Genomic DNA, 19,087 nt, shown 5'->3' with positions numbered 1-19,087 from the left:
CTCTGCCCAGCTGGGCAAAAGAGATTTTGAATTGATATTTTGAGAGATGATAATTTCTTAACCGAGGTGTATGCCAGGGGTGTTGCAGGCCATGATGCAGCTGCCCAAGCTACAGGTCTTGTTGTGGGCTTATCTGTCAACATTAAGGACAGAATGAAATGGATTTCATTTATTTAATGGTTTGAAGATGAAGAAGACACAAAATGTTGGTTCAACTGAAGGTACTTTAAGGGTTGAAGGTCCTTCATGTAGTACTGTAGCTTTGCACAGGTGGTGGTCAATACAAATATTTGTTTAGCACACTGGGAGAAAGGAGCTGGGGAGTGGAAGAGACATATCCATCCCATGTTATTCCCACACTGTTTTACTTGATTGGAAAGGAAAACACACCATTTTCATTTTATGTCATGGAGACTATTTATGATGAATTTATTTGCTTTATGCCTGATTAAGCAGTTAGAACTTTCTGTGCCTGCCTAATGTGAAGATCCAGCCTGTAGTTTGACTTCTAGGGTTTATTTCCCTAACAACATGCAAAATCAGAAGTACATTCTCGCCACCCCTTCTGTAGGGACTTGAAGTATTATTTATAAAAGACTGATTCAGAGTGATTGCACACCAAACCAGATGCTGAATGGGACCTCAAACTTGACACAAATCTGCCTCATTCACTTTGAAAAAGCACCTTCTTTTTGTGTTTCCCTTTTAAAGTCAGGGCTAAAAGCATTCTCTTTCCATACACATTGTAGTTGTATATAGATTGAAGAAAGAAGGGAATAAGAGGAGGATTTTGCCAACAAAATAAAATCCAGCCTTGATTTCTACAGCAGATTATCTGGGAAGAGGGTTTCTTCAATGTGAGTAGATCTTGGCTGTGGCATGATGATTAAAGTGTACTAAAGGACAGACAAGAACTATTCAGGCTTCTCTCAGCAAAGCTACATTTCCTTCAGTCTTTTCTTTGCCTTTAGTGTAGCCTAGGTCCTGGCATTCTTCCTGTGAAGAGATGCTGTCATTCCCTTCCTTTCTTCCATTCCTTCCTATCTGTGTTTTGCAAGAAAGGAAACTGATTCGTGCAGGTAGGTAGCATGATATTCTCACACTTTCTTGTCCCATCTTTGCAAGGAAGCCACTGATTCACTGAGATGCTTTTCCCATCAAAATTCACTATAAAGACCAGTATAATCTGTGGGAGCAGATGGTATTTCTTGGTAGATTTTGCAGTGTACCTGTGCAACCTGGATAAAGGTTTTTACCACATAAGTGTAAAATATTTTTTTCCCTCATGAGTAACTTACAAAAGGCACTGTGATTACAGATACCAGCTTGACCTTCAGGACAGCCTTCAAGCCTGGCATTCTCCTGGGCCTTTTTTTTAAAGGGGAATGGTTGGCTGGTTGTGTCAGTTGGGTTTGCGTTCTGCCCTGTCATTTAAACCACACAAAGAGATTGATCAGACTGGCACAACCTCATCTCTTTACTCTCCTTCAATGTGACATCTAAAACTCTTCCCATGTGTCTCCAAATTGCAGCAATAGATGGTATTAATAAAATACCAATAAAAGTTTTCTAATGATAAGCATAGTCAGGTACTGGAATTGCTTGCCTAGGGATGTTCTATAATACTGGATATGCAGCACTCAGTTTGCAGATATTCTTAAAAACAAGTTAAACCTCTTTAAGAAATTATCTTGAATGTGGATAATACACCTTCAGTCAAAGGAATGGGTGAGATTTCTTTAGTTCTACTTTTTGTCATTTGTTGAGCATGTTAACAGAACTCTGGAAATATTTTGGCATATTTACCATCTGTTGACCTGTAAGAAATGATATCTTGGAAAATCAGCAAAGAAAATTTTTGCCTAATTGTGTAATTTGAATGAGCTCAGGAGCTAAGGGCTTCTTTTTCAATATGCCTTTTGAGACTGGAAAGGGGTTTGACAGCATGGATGTATGTGTGATATACAGCACTGTAAATGTGCTTTAGTCCTAGGAAATGTGTCTGGTTTTGTTTAATGCACAGGGAACAACGTCATGAGGACCATCCATGGGGTAGGAGAGATGATGACCCAAATGGTGCTGAGCAGAGGGTCTGTGTTTCCCATCAGTACCCCTGACATACAGCCAAGCATTCACCCAAGCAAGCAAGCCAGCACTGCAGACAGTGAAGATGTGATCGTAATGGACACCAAACTGAAAATCATTGAGATTTTGCAGGTAATAATGAGGGGTGGTATATTACACAGCAGCCATTTCACAGTTCTTTACTCACACAGTGGCCAGCTCTGTTTCCCACATTCTGACTATTCACTGGGTTGCTTATTGTAGAAATAACTCCTTGATATGAGGAAGGATGGTCCTCTGTGTGAATAATTGCAGAGTTGTGGTCCTCACCCTGTTGTACCAGCTTCACTTTTGAAGGAACAGGATGCTGCAGAAACTTTCTCACTGTAACTGTGCGAAGACAACTTGTCCTCTAATCTGCCTCACTAATGTTTCCTGAACACAGTGTGTCTGTTTCCAGTTTCTTTCACACACTTAACACTGGGGTGGTTGCTTGGTTTAAGCATTTGACCCCTCTGTTGCAGTAGTTGGATAAAGGGCAGAATTGGCCCTGGCCCCACTGAAGTTGTGGGAGGCTGCACACTTCTGGTGCAATGAATGCATTTCAGATTTCCACTGTTGGGCTGAGAACAGTCTGTGGGCTGCTGTGATTTTCTCCCAGCTGATGTGACAATCTGGGTGACACCAGCCTGCCTCCTGAGAGGCAGTTTTCACTTGGTGCTGTTAATAAGTGAAGTGGCACATCCTTGCTCTGTGTATCAAATCCTACTTTCTGCAGTGCTTGGACCCTGAAGGAATGTTTCAGTGTTTTCTATAAATTCTCTGGATTTGTTGGTACCAATGTCACTTTTGAAGGATTCCATTTGTTCTGACTGCTCATAAATTATTTAGATGACTCTAATTACTTGTCATCTGAAAGGCTATCAATTGTTAGAATATACTCAGTACTGCATTCTTTGGTTCTAGTCCTCCTTTACTTTAAAACTTACAGTGAAAGACAGAGTGTTACAAAATTATATGACCTAAATAACACAAATCACGTCTATTGCTTTTCATTTTCCTCGTTTGTATGACTGAATTTCTCTCCATACTGTCCTGCTTTACTGGTCAATGCCTAGGAGGATGATTCCAGGACCTTGTCCTGTGCATTCCCTGAGGGAATCACATGTTGTCTCATCCTTTCATTTTTCATAGCACATTCATTGCAAGAGCACTCAGGATTGAAGAGTACTTAATCCTAATTTTTTACTTAATCTGTGGTTTGGTAGTTAAGGATTGGTCATATAGTCAAATTACTTCAGATAAGTGAGTTGTCATATGCTGGATGAATCCCAGTAAATGTGCATATATATGATCCTAGTCCACAAGAAATACAAAATAATTCAGTTTCATTTAAAATGCAATGAGGAAGGATTAATTTCAATCATGTTACCTTTCATTACTGTGTCATTAGCCTCAATGGCAAGTAAGAATATTTTAGATTTATTGTACTAACATGCAAAGCAAGTACAATGGTGATTAAAGCTGTTCTATTCTCAGAAATATTTCAGTTTATAGTAATATAATTCTCAACATATCTTCCTGTTGCTTTAAGTAAAGATGTTTAACTTATGATTTCTAACCTGCCCTTAGCCAGAATTAAACAGATGGTCTGATAGACTTAGTTGACTATGCATGGACTTGGGAAATTTTTATTTTTAAAAATCTTGCCTGTACAATTCTGGGGCAACTTAATAATGGAACCAAAATAGAGAAATCCTATTACAGTGGGTCTGGGAAGCATATTTGACTTTAGCTGTAGATCAGAGAATCAGGTTGCCACCATTTGCTAACTCAGCTTTCAAATCACCCGTCACCTCAGCCTTGGAAACTCAGCATATGTCTTTCATCCTCACTGATGGTAAAATATGTTAAATAATCTTAAAGGTGTTTGATTACATTCTTGCATTTCCTGTGGGTAAAAAGCATCCATGTGTATAAGTGTCAGCCCTTAATTTGATAATAATGCTTCCAGCCTAGTTATTTTCCTCACTATTCCAATATTAAAGCAGCATTTCCAAGTCTGAATTAGGATTTTTCCTGTATGAGTTTCCAGTTTCACAGCTGAGAAACAAAAAGGAATTTTTCAGGTATCTGAGAGAGTGAGCCTTGAGCCTGTTGAGCTTGCTCTCTATTCCATTCTGTGGGGCATTGGAAGTCCAGCTGAAATATGAAATAATTGATGTCAGTGTGGGTTTGAAGGTTCTGATCTGGCTTGCAGGCAGGGAGGACAAGGCAGCATGTTGGAGCCCCTGCACACACCCAGTGGTACTCAAGCAATCCACAGGGCAGAGTTCAACATGTCTCTGGATGGGCAGGGGGAAGAAAGGAATCACAGAAAACTGGTGAATGTATTGGATTGTTTTTTTCATAGTAAGCTTAAATTAATTTGCTTCACTTTTTTTTTTTTTTTTTTTGTAGTTTATTCTCAGTGTTAGACTGGACTACAGGATATCCTACATGCTGTCTATCTATAAGAGAGAGTTTGGGGAAAACACTGAAAATGTTGACTGCTCTACATCATCCCCATCTGACACACCAGGGACTGCTTCAGGTAAACCTTGCAGTTTTCTTTCAATGCAAAGTAATTCTGGGTGGGCAACTTCAAACACTGAGCTCAACTGCAGCAGAAAGACACAGGCTACTGCAAGTTGAAAAGCTTGTGAAAAATTAAAAATTTTAAGGAATTTCACAATTTGTTTTTGCTGGACTCTCCTCCTCCTCTAACAAAAAAGTGATTCCTTTTCCCTCACTATGATATTTTGTTCTTTTATCTCTGCTCTTCCCAAAACACTCCATGGTGGTAAGTGGATAGTGTTTGGGGATGGATGAGGACAGGTTTAAGTCAGGTGAACATGATACAGGGATTATTTGGCTTTCGAGGGAGCCTTCCCATGCACACACAAGTGCTCAGAAACTTTGTGTGAATACCTGCAAGTAGGGGAGAATTGCTCTAGTTCGAGGTGGGCATATGTATAATACAGGTCTTAAGTAATAAGTTATATTAAAGCCATTCTAAAGCAAAATGATGGTGTGGCAAATAACTGGATTTATGGTAAATATTCTAAAGTTCATGTGTATGCTTTGCTGGGGTTGGCTCAAGAAAAAAGAAGAAAATGTAAGCAAAAATGTAAAAGTTTGACAGTCTACATCACTTGTGGGTCACTGCTGGTGGCTAGTACAGCTCCTAGCACCCTGTGGCTTTGGTTCATCACTACAATTCTCTTCCTCAGGAACAGTAATACACAATTTAAATATGCCCCATATCCTGTTTGTTCTCTGCTACTCTTGCAGAAAGCAAATTTGGCGTAGTTGGGGAATGACTAGTTAGACCTTTACTTGATACCATCTGCTTTAAAGAGGAACAGAATTCCATATTGCTGTGCAGATTAAATGATGATCATTGGCTTTCTTTCGTTTTTTTTTTCTCTTCTTTCTTTTTTTATTCTTCAATTTTTTTCTTCTGATTTTTTCCCAGCAGTTGTTCCCGACATAGATGAAATTGCAGCTCAGGCTGAAACCATGTTTGCTGGCAGGTATATTCTGAAGTTTTACCTCTATGTATATTTATATATCTTTCTGTTCATGTCAATATTTCTCATGGCCAATCTGTGTTTATTCTGTGCTTATTTTTATAGCCCTTTCTCTTCTCTTGCCTGCTTGTTAATTGCATAAGCCATAGTTGAACAGAAACGTGCCAGGAAAGACCTGGATTCAATCAAGCAAACAGCCCAGCTGGCCTGGATGGCTGTGGGATTGGCTATGAGCACCCTCTTAGCTGTAAGAGAGTTGGTAGAAAGTTTTTGTTGTGTTCCCAAAGGCAGCTGGGGAATGGTGTACAGGTGTATTGGGCTGAACCACACTGATTTTCTATTTATCTTATAATGCCTCACATGGGTGCTGAAAAGCCACTCTTTTTTTGGTGTGTCTTATGGCTACAAATTTCCTGGATCAGCAGCTTGCTGTTGGCCCTCAGGATTTCTCCTAGATTGCATGAGCTGTTGTCATTGCACTTGGTGTTCAAACTCCTTGGGAACATTGTGCCAGCAGTAATCCCTTCTGTGCTTCCTCAGATCAGGAGCGGACCACTTGCCATGATCTCCTGGTCCACCAGAGGCCTGTAGATCACAATTTATGCTTGCAGAGTTTTGAACAGAAAAAAGTAATCCATGGAAAACAGTCACACTGGAGAGTTACTACCATTATCACTATATTGGTTTAATTTTACAGGTATAATTATAATTATACCAGTAAAAATTAATTCCATTTAGACAAGACCATAGACTTTAAAGGTTTTCTTGGAGCTAAGGAGAAGGATCTGCAATGTGGGCACTGTGATCTTTCCTCTCTCAGTCCCTCATGCATTCTGAATCTTTACCAGCACAAGCAATGCCTCCAGGCCTCTCCTGCACTCCCATAATGTAAAACAACACACAGCCCTTGGCATCTGCATCTTTAAAGTGAACAGAGAGACCGAGTGGTTTCTTGGAAACATTATTTCTGCTTTGATATGTTAAGTGTAAATCTGCTTTCTGCTGTTCCACATTATGAATATGATTCCAGAAATACGATGCTTTTGGCAATTCTTGCTATTTTTGATCTTATTTTTTCTTAAATGAAACTTTAATAGCAGCTGAAAAGGGAAAGAGTGAAAAGGAAAGGGTCAAATTAATCTCTGAGGAAATGCAGTTTACTTCATTTAATTTGCAATAGGGATCAATCTGGCTCAACTTATCCATGACATAAATGAATGCTTTTGCAATATAGATTTTAATCACAATGTTTGACACATTTCATAGATAGTTACTTCTGCTCCATGGTGTCCATTATGCTATAAGATTGCTGCAATAACTGTAGGAGAGAAGTTCTTGTAAAATATGTTTAAGTCATATTTATAATTTCCTTCCTGCAGCATATTTAATTTGATTTTAAGAGCTGTGTTGAGTGAAGATTATGTATAGAGGCATATTTATCTCAAGAGCTTTTATTTTTTCTTATTTACTTTACTTTATTTGATCCTTTCTCCCCATTTCTGTTGCAGAAAGGAGAAGAATGCAGTTCAGCTTGATGATGAAGGGGGCAGAACTTTTTTACGGGTCCTCATTCACCTGATCATGCACGACTACCCTCCGTTGCTCTCAGGGGCTCTGCACCTGCTCTTCAAGCACTTCAGCCAGAGAGCAGAAGTTCTGCAAGCATTCAAACAGGTATGGGTGGGCTGAGTGTTATCCCAGGAAACTGAATGCAGGGAGCCTTGCCAAAGGCTGCTCTGCTACTTAAATTGCTGGTTGTTGCGTGGCAGTGTTACTTCCTCAGAGGTCAGGTATCAGCAGACTTCTTTAGCCATATGTGCTGGTATATGTTATAGTTCTGTGCCCCCCAGAAATTGTTATTTCTGGCGCTGCATCCATTAGGGAAAGCGTAGATCCCTGGTGAGCCTCTCACAGGGATCCCTCAGGGACAGAGCCAGTGCCTTATGTTTGGCAAGCAGCGTCCCTGTGTCAGCAGTGAGACTTCTTTGTCTTCAGGGCCACTTAGGCTGGGCATTGTTATTTTGTTATTCACCTGGTGCTTCTAATTCCAATTCAGGTGTCTTTGCACGGGGCTCCCCTGCCTGATACAGCCATGCCCAAATAGCAGGAAGGCAGGGACAGAGCCAAGCCTGTTTTCAGCTTTTATTCTGTCCCTCTGGTAGCAGTGCATGTGCAGGCTCCCTGTGTCTGTGGATTAGGACAGGGAGATCTGATGTCATGGGGCTGCAGGACAGAGATGCCTCTGTTACATAACCCTTTATAACATATGTTGATAAGAACATCTGATGCTTATTGCAGGAGCTGGGTAGCGTGTTGTCTCATCCTTATGTAAGGTAGGGAGGTTCCTCTCCTGTGCAAACAGATGAATGATAAAGACCTGAAAAGCTTTTGTTTAATGTTTTTGTTGTGCAGCATAATGGCCTCCCACCAGGTATTTAAAGCTAGGCTGTGCTGGTTAGTTGCATAAATAGCTGTTATTCCCAGGTAAGCAACGACTGAGTTGCTTAATGTGTTTTTGTGAAAGATAGAAAAGGCTAATGGAGAAATAAACAAAAAAGACTGTAGAGCACGTGGAATAAGAATGCCTGCAATTGAGCAGCATTCATAAATTCTGTAAAATAGCAAGGTTTTGCCAAGCCAAGAGAGATTATTATGACAAAAACTTTATATTACAAAATAGTGAATATTTGCCAGGATGTAATGTGGTTTTAAAAACAACATCAGTGTTGTCAGTGACCCTAATCTTTTACATGAGTATGATTTCTTAAGTGTGTTTATTAATTTACTGCAAAAAATTGCTGATAGTTTTTTGGCATATTATCTTCATTAATAATCTTGGGAGAACAGAGAGCATTACAAAGAAAGAAAATGCGTAGGTCATGCTAAATCAAGAACTACAGATAGCAGTGAAAAATCCAGATAATTTGAGCAGTACAGGAAAAGGAAAAATGAGATTAATCTTAATAAGTGGCAACCACTTAGATGGTGAGAAATTCCATGAACCTGAAAGTCTGTTTGTCAGCTATATTCAGAGAAGTTTTTGTAAGCTGGCCTACCAGTGTGAAAGTCTATTATTTTTCAATATTTGATTATGGTGGTGTAGGAGATCATTAAAATTGCTGGCCATTCTGACTTTTCTTTGGATGCCCTGATCCTTTGTCATACCATCCTTTTTTTTTCCTTCTGAAGTACAGTGCTGAAGCAGTAGGTATTTCTAACTATTGCTTTAATAGTGTGTAACTGTATTTTATAATGCCATGAGGATCATGATCAGTGCATCAGAGCTCACTCTGCACAGAACTCAAGAGCCTGTAAATCTGCCTGTGCAGAAAATGTTTTGCAGTGTATTCAAGAAGGTGAGAGGATGTTGTCAATGTTTTAACTATCCTATTTTGGGCAACTACAGCCTCTGGCTCTGCTAAAGGGTTTTGATAAATGGGGACTAAAAGCCTGCATGTGCCATGTTTGAATTGCACAGGGAAGGTTGCACAAGGCACCTTGAAAGAGGCTTAGAATGGGAACTGTCAAGCAAATTACTCAGCCATAAGTGCTGGTGCTACTGCTCTAACAGCTTCACAATTTTCTCCATTTCCAGGTTCAGTTGCTGGTGTCCAATCAAGATGTGGATAACTACAAGCAAATCAAGGCTGATCTTGACCAGCTACGTCTGACTGTAGAAAAGTCTGAATTGTGGGTTGAGAAGAGCAGCAATTATGAGAGTGGAGAGGTGGGCGACAGTCAAACCAAGGGGGGAGAAGAGCCAATGGAGGTGGGTTTAAAGCCTTTGCTGCCAGAATTGTTTCAATACTGATAGGTAGTTTCATGAACAACTGCAAAATTGTGGTCTGGTTAAGCAAAGTGGCAAAGTGAGAATGTGAAGTATTCTGGTTGAGCTTTAGGAACTGACAGAAAAGGAAATAACACTTCTCTTATCAATGTATTCAATATTCTCTCCTAATGCTTTCAGGAACTGCATTCTTAGGTCACAGAGCTGCCTTCCTTTCTGGGTGCAAGCCACAGTGTACAGCAGCACCCTGAAAATAATCTGGGAATTGTGTGCTGGCAGTTGGGTTGACTTGCTGGAAGAACAGAGGAGTAGACAGTGTCCTCCAGCTAAGGGAGAGGAGCACAGTCAAACCCATGTTTGCAAACATCACAAGTAATTCCACTCTTCACCACACAAGACTGACCTAAGAATGTTGAGATTTTGTAGGTGATCTAATGTTTTAGTTTCTTTGGCCCTTGTCATACCATTTTCTCAGGATATACTCTGATTAGATGTAGAACTTGAATCTAGGACTGTGAAGACCTCTTTTTTTAAAGATTTCATCATTGGGATTTTTTAAATTTTGTTTTTCAGTGCAAACTGAGGTCACCATTTAATCATCTATCTCCAGCATGAGCTTTTAAGAAAACACAAAGTGTTGCTGTGATTGAGGTTTGTGCCATAAGAGTAGATAGAGCAGGCTTTTCCACCAATATTTATTCCCACTTTTCCCTTTTCATCAGAGGAGGTGGGGAGAGATGAAGAGCTGTGATTTCTGATGCAGCATTTTCCTTGTTCTCTTTCCTGGTGCCAAGAAAGATGGGTAAGGAAGCTCCCAGGGAAATAGAAAGCCAAGTAGAGGTTATGGAGGCCATGGAAATAGAAAGCCAAGTACAGCTGTAGAGGCCACACATTAGGAAAAAAAGCTGAAGCCATGGAGAAGAGAGAGGATGCTTGCAAATATCTGTGCACACATGTGGCCTTTTAGATGGGGAAGCAGATTTTTGGTGACTTCATGCAGTGGCAAATCCAACACCTCAAGGAAGAATCCCAAATTCTTGCAACTGGTCTGTCTTAGCTGATGTTCTGATACCACATCTTTAGTGGTGTCAAAATTAGGGAGGAATCTGGAGTTGAAGCTTATGTGATATTTCCTTCTTTCTTTCCTCAAGCACATCTCTAGTAGAAAAGAAAATGTTCCTTTATGTATTTAATGAATTGCAAAGGTAATGGGGAAACAGAAAATAGAATTGTGTCAGGATTACAAAGTTTTTTAGCTATACTACATTTTAAAAGTGTAATTTATTCCTTTGGGTAGCCTTGATAGCAAGGAAACTCCAGGAAAAGGGGGCAAAACAATGTGTTTGAAACAGAGGCACCTCTCAATGGGATATTTTGAATGTTTTTTTCCCATGAGGCACCTGTGGGTCTGTATGGATTAGCAGTGCTTCAGTAGATGCACAATATTATCTCTGGCAGATCAAAGAGATTATTGTATCAGAGCAGTAATATGTAATCTGCTGGTTAGATCATCTGCTGGTAATTCCCTGAGAGCTGTGCCAGGTTACAATAGCTCAGAATCTTGTCCATCTTTTTTTTTCCCCTGTTAAATTCTTCTTTAACAGTGAAGAGGTGTTTTTACCTGGCAAAAAAAAGTAACATCAGGTTGTCAGTACTCTCTTTGAGGTCTTAAATCAGATGTAGGAGGTGTGATGTTGGGCATAATCTGCAATGTGTGAAGCAGGTGGCTAGCTTTAAGCAGACAAAAATCCCATGAGATCCATGCTTCCTTGGAATGGATACTGGGTATTCAGAGCTGGATGAACCTCTGGGTCTTTAGGGAATATGCCTCATTTGCCTGTATTGAATTTTTCCCGAACAACATTAAAGTGTGCACAAGGACTTAAATCACTTTCCAGAACACTGTTCTGTTAAACCCAAGTTTCTGTTGTCACATGAAGCCTGTTGAAAGGTGTACATAAGAGTAAAAATATCAAATTTTTTATGCCTGAGTCTTCCTAGGATTGTTTTTCACCTTACCATCATAACCTGTGAGCCTTTTTTTCTTATTTTTTAAAGCCATATGACTCCAGAAATAGGATTTGTAGAAAAAAGGCCTTGCTTTTATAAAAGTACCCAGATTTCTCCACATGAAAAATGGCAAATCTTACATCCATGCAGGACTGTCTGGATAGGGACTGGAGATCAGAGTTGGATAGAGTGCTTGGAGTTATGTCAGACATAAATGAGACACCAGTAGGGTTAGGAAGAAATGCTGAAAATGAGCTCATATAAGAGCCCTGCTTGAAAAGAGGAAATGAGATAAAGCCTGTTCACTTGGTTCTCTCTAGGAAGGGTGTTCTGGGTCTGTGTAGATACCACAGACCATGGAAAGTGTGATTTTTACTGTCTTGTCCCTGGAGGATGTTTGGTGGTGTGGCACCAGAAATGCAGCTCTGAGGAAGAGAAACAGGCTCAGTGAAAGGACTTTAAGGTGAAGCTGGAATAGAGTGCAGTGGCATTATGGAGTTCCTCATCTTTTCCATCTGCTGAGAAAGTTCAGTGAGGTTTCAAGTGGTCTAAACTCAGCACCTGTAAGCACCTAGTGTTCCCTTACTTCCTTTCTTTCCTGGTCTGTGACACCTTGCTTTGGCTCTGGGAATGTTTGAACAAACATCACATAAAGGATGAGGTTGTGAACTGAGAATTCTGTGTGTGTCCCTCATTCCCCTGGTGGAGCCTGTGGAGGGCAGAGCTGTGCCATGGGGACACTGACACGTGCCTTGTACTGCTGGGATAAGGGAGACTGCCCAGACTGAATGCTGGAATCTGAGTCTCCACTGGCAGCTAGCAAGAAAGGATCTAAGACTGATGCAGTGTTATTCTGGGAATTTTATGGGTAGAGGGAGTAGTCTCTTCCAGAAAATACAATTTCCTTAAGGTGGGGTACTCAGGTGAGAACCTTTCTCCCTGAGATCTCTATGCCTGCCTGTCCCCTGCGGAAAAGTGTGACAGGGAATGTCTGTCATGGGGCTTAATGAGGGCAGATCTGCAACTGAGTGTCTTTCGTATCCCAGTGGTGTGATTATCTCTTGGTAACTACATCCCTGGCATATTCTTATGGGTTCAATAAACAATTGTTTATTTTGTAAGGAGAAAGGATAGATTCAGCAGTTTAATGCTGATCAGTACTTCCAGATAAGACATACAGGTCACATGGATTATAAAACTACTTTGATGAAGGAAGAATGCTGATATAACTAACAGGTAAATTAATCTTGGTTAACCCACAATCCCAGAATGGAGGAGGGTAGTTAATTATAGCAAAAAGCCTGAAACATCTCCCAAAGTATTGATTCAAACAGCTAGAGAGATGGCAGCCTGCATACTAACAAACCTAACCAAATAAAATACACTGTTGTTACATAGATCAGCACTGAACAGCAGTGCTGACACTCTTATAAACAGCTTCCATGGCCAAGTGGTGCAGCTGTTCTTACCTCACTGGAAATTAGCACCAGATGGGATTTATAGAACTCCTGAACTTCACCATCAGCTAAGAAAATTCAGAGAGAGGTTTCAGGACATATAAACATTCAGCTTGGCATGCATATATTTGTTTTAGTGCATTTCTCTTTTCTAAAACAGTAGGAACTTTGAGGACACAATGAAACTCAGAAGTGCACCTGTTTCTTATTTTTTTTTTTAATGCTGTTATACTGGTTTACATCCTTGTGGTCATTCTGTGAGTCAGTCTCAAGATCTGCTAGATTTTTTTCTTCATGCTTTATAGCATCAGCATCTGAAGTCCAATATTTCAATTTATTTTTATTTCCTGTTAAGAAAGGCTTACCACAGCTGACAGCAGAAAAACCCCCAACACTGCCAGTATTCTTAGTGGCAGTATTTGTGTACATGTTCTCCCATGTTTTGGTTGAGAGATATGTATGGGAAGGTGCGTGGGTGTTGGCAGTTCCTTGATTTCTCTTATTTATCATACCCAGCTGGGGCTTTCCAGGAGCCAGGGCCCAGAGCATACAGCATCATGACTTGAAGGTGCAGTTTAACATATGGTTCCTATTTGTTTTTAAATCTTTCGCCTGCATCATCCAAAGATACATCCTCTTTGTGGGAGGAACATCTCTGATTTCCACATGCTGCTTGTTCCTGTTAAGAACTCCAACCTGCTTAACAGCAGAGGTTGTTTTAAGCTCTTTCTCCAGACTTTCTGGTGTTCACATACACAGATTTTGTAATCTTTCCAGCTGTAAATACAGATTTTTGGAACGTTTGGTCACTACTGAAATACACTTTTGGTACATCTCCTTGCAGTATTTTAAATTCCTTGGTGTGCATAGTCTCTGATTTAGGGACATACTCCTCCAGAATGATCAGAAGCATGAAGACATAGAGTAATTGCCTCAAATTACATTGGAAATTTGAATCAAAGGAAGGGCTTGAATGTAAATCTTGTCACTCACTGGATAAAGAATAAATGAGTCTTTCTTTATTATCTGTGTTATATCAATCCCTTATGAGCTGCTGTAATACTTTGTTACTTGCTGCTATTAAATACAATTAATTCATGTTGAGGAAATTGCAATAAATTTCCACTTGTCATGTGTTCTTTATTACAGGAATCAAACATTTTGAGCCCAATACAGGATGGGACCAAAAAACCCCAGATAGACAGCATTAAAAGCAATAACTACAATATTGTTAAAGAGGTTAGTATATCTGCCAAGAAACTTGCTTGATATACCTGTTTGAATAGTAGATTTAGTCATTATTTTGAAATAAAAGTGTCTTTGGTTTTGTGGGACATGACTGGTTTCTTTTCTTGGTTTCATGCTTATTTATTTGTTTGGTTTGTTGTTTTTTAACTTATAGATTTTGATTCGACTCAGCAAACTTTGCGTTCAGAATAAAAAATGTCGGAATCAACAGCAGCGTTTACTGAAAAATATGGGCGCCCACTTGGTGGTCTTGGACCTTCTGCAGATCCCCTATGAAAAGGTTATTTTCCTAATTTTAGTGGTAGAGAACACAAACTCAAGAAAGGGAAAGGCCACAACAGGCCCAAGAATCAATGGAAATATTTTTTAAAATCTGAATTGTCAGCTGTGGTACAAACATGAAATGATGATGTCATTTTCTACCTTCAGAATAGTGAGTTTGGACTCAGTTTAAATACAGCTGCCTGCACAGTTTTATTTAAAATTTCACATTTACTGCCCTGGGTACCTAGATATCACAGTGGTGTCATTCCTGTACCCATTCCTGGAGCAGGCAAACCTTAGGACCAAAAGCTTTCATAGATCAAATCTCAAATAACTTCCTTTTATGGTGGACATCTCTAACCTAATTCCATGTGCCATTTTTTTTTCACAAGATACTGTTATTTGATACTGATTTGGTGGAATTAAGCATACAAATTAATGAACTAGATAGGCTTTGAAAGAGCACATCTTTCTAGATCTTCTAGGAATCACTGAGAGGAGGTAAAACCTTTGCTGGGCTGTGTTTTCCTGCATGTTATATTACAGACACTGGTTCAGCTGTCAGTAAAACAGTGCTTGTCCATACTGGTGGTTCATCAAATCATACTTAGGATACTACATGAAAGGAATATAAAATGAGGATGAAACTAGAGATATATTTGTGTAGGAGTATGTGTATGAACACATGCACACATACATCTGTTTCTGTATGTAGCTATAGAAAAACCAAATGTTTGCCAATACTTAAAACTAATGCAGAGCGACATTTTTGGTTTGTTTTCCTTTTTTTTAAATCAAGCACATTAGCACTTTTTAAAACTAGGAAATTATAGCCACACAAGAAGAAATATTACTTTGATTTTATGCTCCTACCTATGATTCCCTATGGTTTGATTCAGAGTAAGGTACAGCTGCTAATGGACTCTGAAGGAAGCTGCTTTAGTTACTTTTGCCAGAGGGAGAATTCCTGCCCTATAAAGACTCAGGAGAATTTTTTTATTCCTGGATGAATTGATGTTGTGTAGTTTTAACAAGTATGTTTAGGTATAACCAGCTGATTTTGTTTGTCCTTACTTCCGGCAGAGTGATGAAAAGATGAATGAAGTTATGAATCTAGCCCACACTTTTCTTCAGAATTTCTGCCGAGGAAATCCTCAGAATCAAGTTCTCCTCCACAAAAATCTCAACTTGTTCTTAACTCCAGGGGTAAGTATTTAATTTGAAATAGAATATGATAATTGGAATTAAATTTGGGTTTGCTGAAACATCCCAGTGCTAAATAAATAATTTCACTAAATTATGCCTCCCCTCCCCTCTCCTCTCTCATTTCCCTTCGTGTTGCTTTTTATGCCATTTGCTTTAATCTTGCCATTTTAAAAGTGGAAAACAAAAGCCAAGGAAACCTGAGGGGTTTACTGGAAGGATCTATGAATATGTGTCACATCCTTGTCTTGAACTTGACTCTGATTTTATTTATATCCTGACTCACTCACTGATGGACTGTAAAGTCAAGGTGGAAGATCTGTGACTGCTGTCATAAACCTTGTATAACAACAGAATCAGACTCATATATTCTTGTTGATGATACTCCCATTTGATTCAACTAATCTAAAGTCTGACCTTCTATTAAATCATTGTCTTTGCAATACACTTTTTTATTACAGTCCCTTTGTATATATTTGTGTGTGTTACAGACATATTCATATAGAATGACACTTGCTCAGTGGATCTACTTAGCAAAACATGCTTTTATTAGAAGGAATTGTGAGTATGAGGGTTGCAGACCCTGGCCTGTGCACTTTAGGAACATTTGTTCCATTGGTTTTTATTTATGCTCTTTTGTGACATTAGTGAGCCGCTCTGAGCTGACCCCAGTGGGAACCAGAGCCTGGATTCCATCACATCCAATGCTGACACTTAACTTGGGTGCAACGTGTGGAGCCAGCTTGCACTTGTATTTCTGTTCTTTTGAAGCTGATTTCCTGATCATCCATCCCAGTTATTGTGGTTTTGTGCACACTGTGGAGCAAACTTCACATGGATTCCTATCAGATGACACTAAACAGACACGTATACTTTAGGAGCACACCTGACCCTCAGGAGCCTTTAGTGCAAGGGACCAACCTAGAACAAAAGCCCCAAGAATGCACAAAGTCTGGGTGCTGTGTCCTCAGCAGAATCCCTTCTTGCTCCAGATCTGTTCCTCTTGTTCCATGCTGCTCATGGATACACAGCCCTAGGCTTCTTTCGGAGTTAGTGTGGAAAGAGACATTCTCTTTGAGACCATCAGGCTGCTTGGGCAGGGATTTGCCTGCTGGGAATGCCTCCTCTGTGGCCCCAGAGAGAGCCAGAGCAGCCCTTCATCTCATCTGGTGGGCTCATTGCAAAGTTTGATGGTGGGTGGGGCCAGGGTGGTCTCAGGTGTCTCATATTCCAAAGCCCCTGCAGAGTGCTCTAGCAGTGTAGTGTGCATGAGTGTGTTCACCTTCCACATGGACACAGGTTTGGTTTATGCCCATTTTAGGATTGTTTGTACTCATAGGGAAGTGTGGGGAAATCCCCTCAAAACTGAAAGCTGGACCCTGATATCACTGAAAAGGGTTTCTCCAGTTTCCCTTTAGCAGTGAGCCTTCCTCTACTCGAGAATCCCGTGCCTCTCTCATCTCCAAGCAGATCTGCCGTGCTCATGAGGCTGTTTTTGATCTGTTCAGCTCCTGGAAGCTGAGACCATGAGGCACATCTTCATGAATAATTACCTCCTGTGCAACGAGATCAGCGAGAGGGTGGTGCAGCACTTTGTGCACTGCATCGAGACCCACGGCCGGCACGTGGAGTACCTGCGATTCCTGCAGACCATCGTGAAAGCAGATGGCAAATACGTGAAAAAGTGCCAGGACATGGTAATGACAGAGGTAAGCAAAGGCTTCACATGTTAATCACTTGAATATTTTGAGGTTGTTTTTCCTGCTCTTGATACCAATGAGATATAATGGCATCCTCGCTTTAGAATTTTAAGCGGCGTCCCAAATAATGAATATTTTAGCAGACGTTTTCGGGAGTTTGATCTAATTTTGTAAGGCCATCTGTATAACTACTAGAAAGAAAACATGAGTGTTAGCATGGTGATACAGAGATGTCTATTTGTAGATGATTTAGCATGGAAATCTGAGAGTTACATAAACCTTCATTTTCCTGTAATGTAATTTAGGATCACTTTTACCCACTCTTGTGGCATGGGTTTACCATACAAGAGGCTCTTACCTCTATGGATTTGTCTAAATAGTGTTGTAGACCTTTTTTTTAAACAGGTAGCAATTCTAAATCCTAGTTTCTGCCTTTTTTTTTTTTGTTTTGTTTTATTTCAGAGCATTTCTGTGAGGGTCAGTAGAGCTGCTTTAGCTTTAACTAGCTGGATCCAGTAAATTCAACCTAGTGGTTTGTGGAAAAATCTTTATGCCAATAAATTTCCTAGGAAAATACGTAATAGACTTTCTCTGCAATTAGGATTTGATATATTGTGAGCATGATAAATGAAGTCTTCAACTTGCAGACACTTGTGCATTTAACTGTAATTATGTTAACAGTTCCTTGGTTTGTTTTTTACAAGGTGTCTTCACAAAGAAATCAGAGATAAGTTTTATTTTTTTTTTGGTATGAACAAAACGAAATCCCACTGAAATTTTATTCCACAGCAACAAGAGGAAAAACTTCTAATTAAGAAAATAAAACTCCTGCCTACATGGATAACCTTTAATGAAATTCACCTCAACCTTTTCAATTTGACTGAAGTATTTTAACATGCAATATCAATTACAAGCCTTTGATTTACATAATTCAAACGCTTCTTGTGCCTTTGTGGTTTTAGATTTTTCGCTTCCACTGAAGGCTCTTGTAGAGGTTTTTTTAATCATCAAACAAAAATTTCAGAATTTTCTCAATTTCAATATATTTTGCTATTGACCTGTAGCAGCACAAAGATAAACTGTCATATTACATTTCCAAGCTAACTCCATGACAAAAGTAGAAATGAACTTGGATACAGCATTCACATCATGAGTCCTGCAGGAATTTCCTGGGGGGAGGGAGCAACCCTGTTTTGATGAAATAGTTTTTCAAAAAGTAGGAAATTACAGGTAAGTAATTATGATTTCTTAGAAAAGGATGCTAATTGTGACACTTGAATGGCGCTTGAGTGGCAATCTACTCTAAAGGGAACAAATGATTGGAACTTGCCACTGAGTTGGGACAGTTTCTCTGTAGACAACTGAGATGTTCTTTGTGACCTTAAACAAGTGCTGTAGCTTTTCCTGTGCCTCCAGATGGGGCACATAAACAATTTACCACAAGACAAGATAGAATATGACTGTACAGCTTGCCTCAGCTCCTCCTGTGTTTTCTTTCACCCAGAGGAAGCACATTGTAGCTTATTTCCATTTACTGCAGTGAGGGATAATCCTCATATTTACATATTCTAGAAAGTGCATGCAGATGAAGGAGCACCATGGCAAGAAAATACTGTCATAAAATCCATTGGACATCCCCAATCTGGCTGATCCCTTGTTCTCATCTCCTTGGTTTCCCTGTCTGCAATGATGTTTACCAACGTGAAAGGTTCCTTAGGGCACTTTTTCTCATTACAGGCAGACTTTGAGGTTCCTGGAAGAACCCTGCCTGTCAGTGCAAAC

The 19,087-nt window shown here is 39.8% G+C and overlaps 1 protein-coding gene across 5 annotated transcripts in view; it reads left to right on the top strand.

Moving 5' to 3' along the window:
- ITPR2 (inositol 1,4,5-trisphosphate receptor type 2) overlaps positions 1–19,087 on the top strand; it is a 241,879-nt gene that overhangs the window by 88,999 nt on the left and 133,793 nt on the right. For 4 of the 5 annotated variants that reach the window (XM_030959743.1, XM_030959741.1, XM_030959742.1 and 1 more), the window contains 9 exons: positions 2,024–2,217; positions 4,525–4,657; positions 5,582–5,639; positions 7,145–7,310; positions 9,232–9,405; positions 14,040–14,129; positions 14,293–14,418; positions 15,486–15,608; positions 17,114–17,314. In XM_030959743.1, the coding sequence (XP_030815603.1) occupies positions 2,024–2,217; positions 4,525–4,657; positions 5,582–5,639; positions 7,145–7,310; positions 9,232–9,405; positions 14,040–14,129; positions 14,293–14,418; positions 15,486–15,608; positions 17,114–17,314 (1,265 nt within the window). The remainder of the gene's footprint in view (positions 1–2,023; positions 2,218–4,524; positions 4,658–5,581; positions 5,640–7,144; positions 7,311–9,231; positions 9,406–14,039; positions 14,130–14,292; positions 14,419–15,485; positions 15,609–17,113; positions 17,315–19,087) is intronic. The other variant, XM_030959744.1, reaches the window with a different exon arrangement.

The sequence above is a fragment of the Camarhynchus parvulus genome, chromosome 1A, assembly GCF_901933205.1.
Source record: "Camarhynchus parvulus chromosome 1A, STF_HiC, whole genome shotgun sequence".
Classification (NCBI taxonomy): Eukaryota; Metazoa; Chordata; class Aves; order Passeriformes; family Thraupidae; genus Camarhynchus; species Camarhynchus parvulus.
Note: the sequence above shows the minus strand (reverse complement) of the source record. Positions and strands in the feature narration are given on the sequence as shown.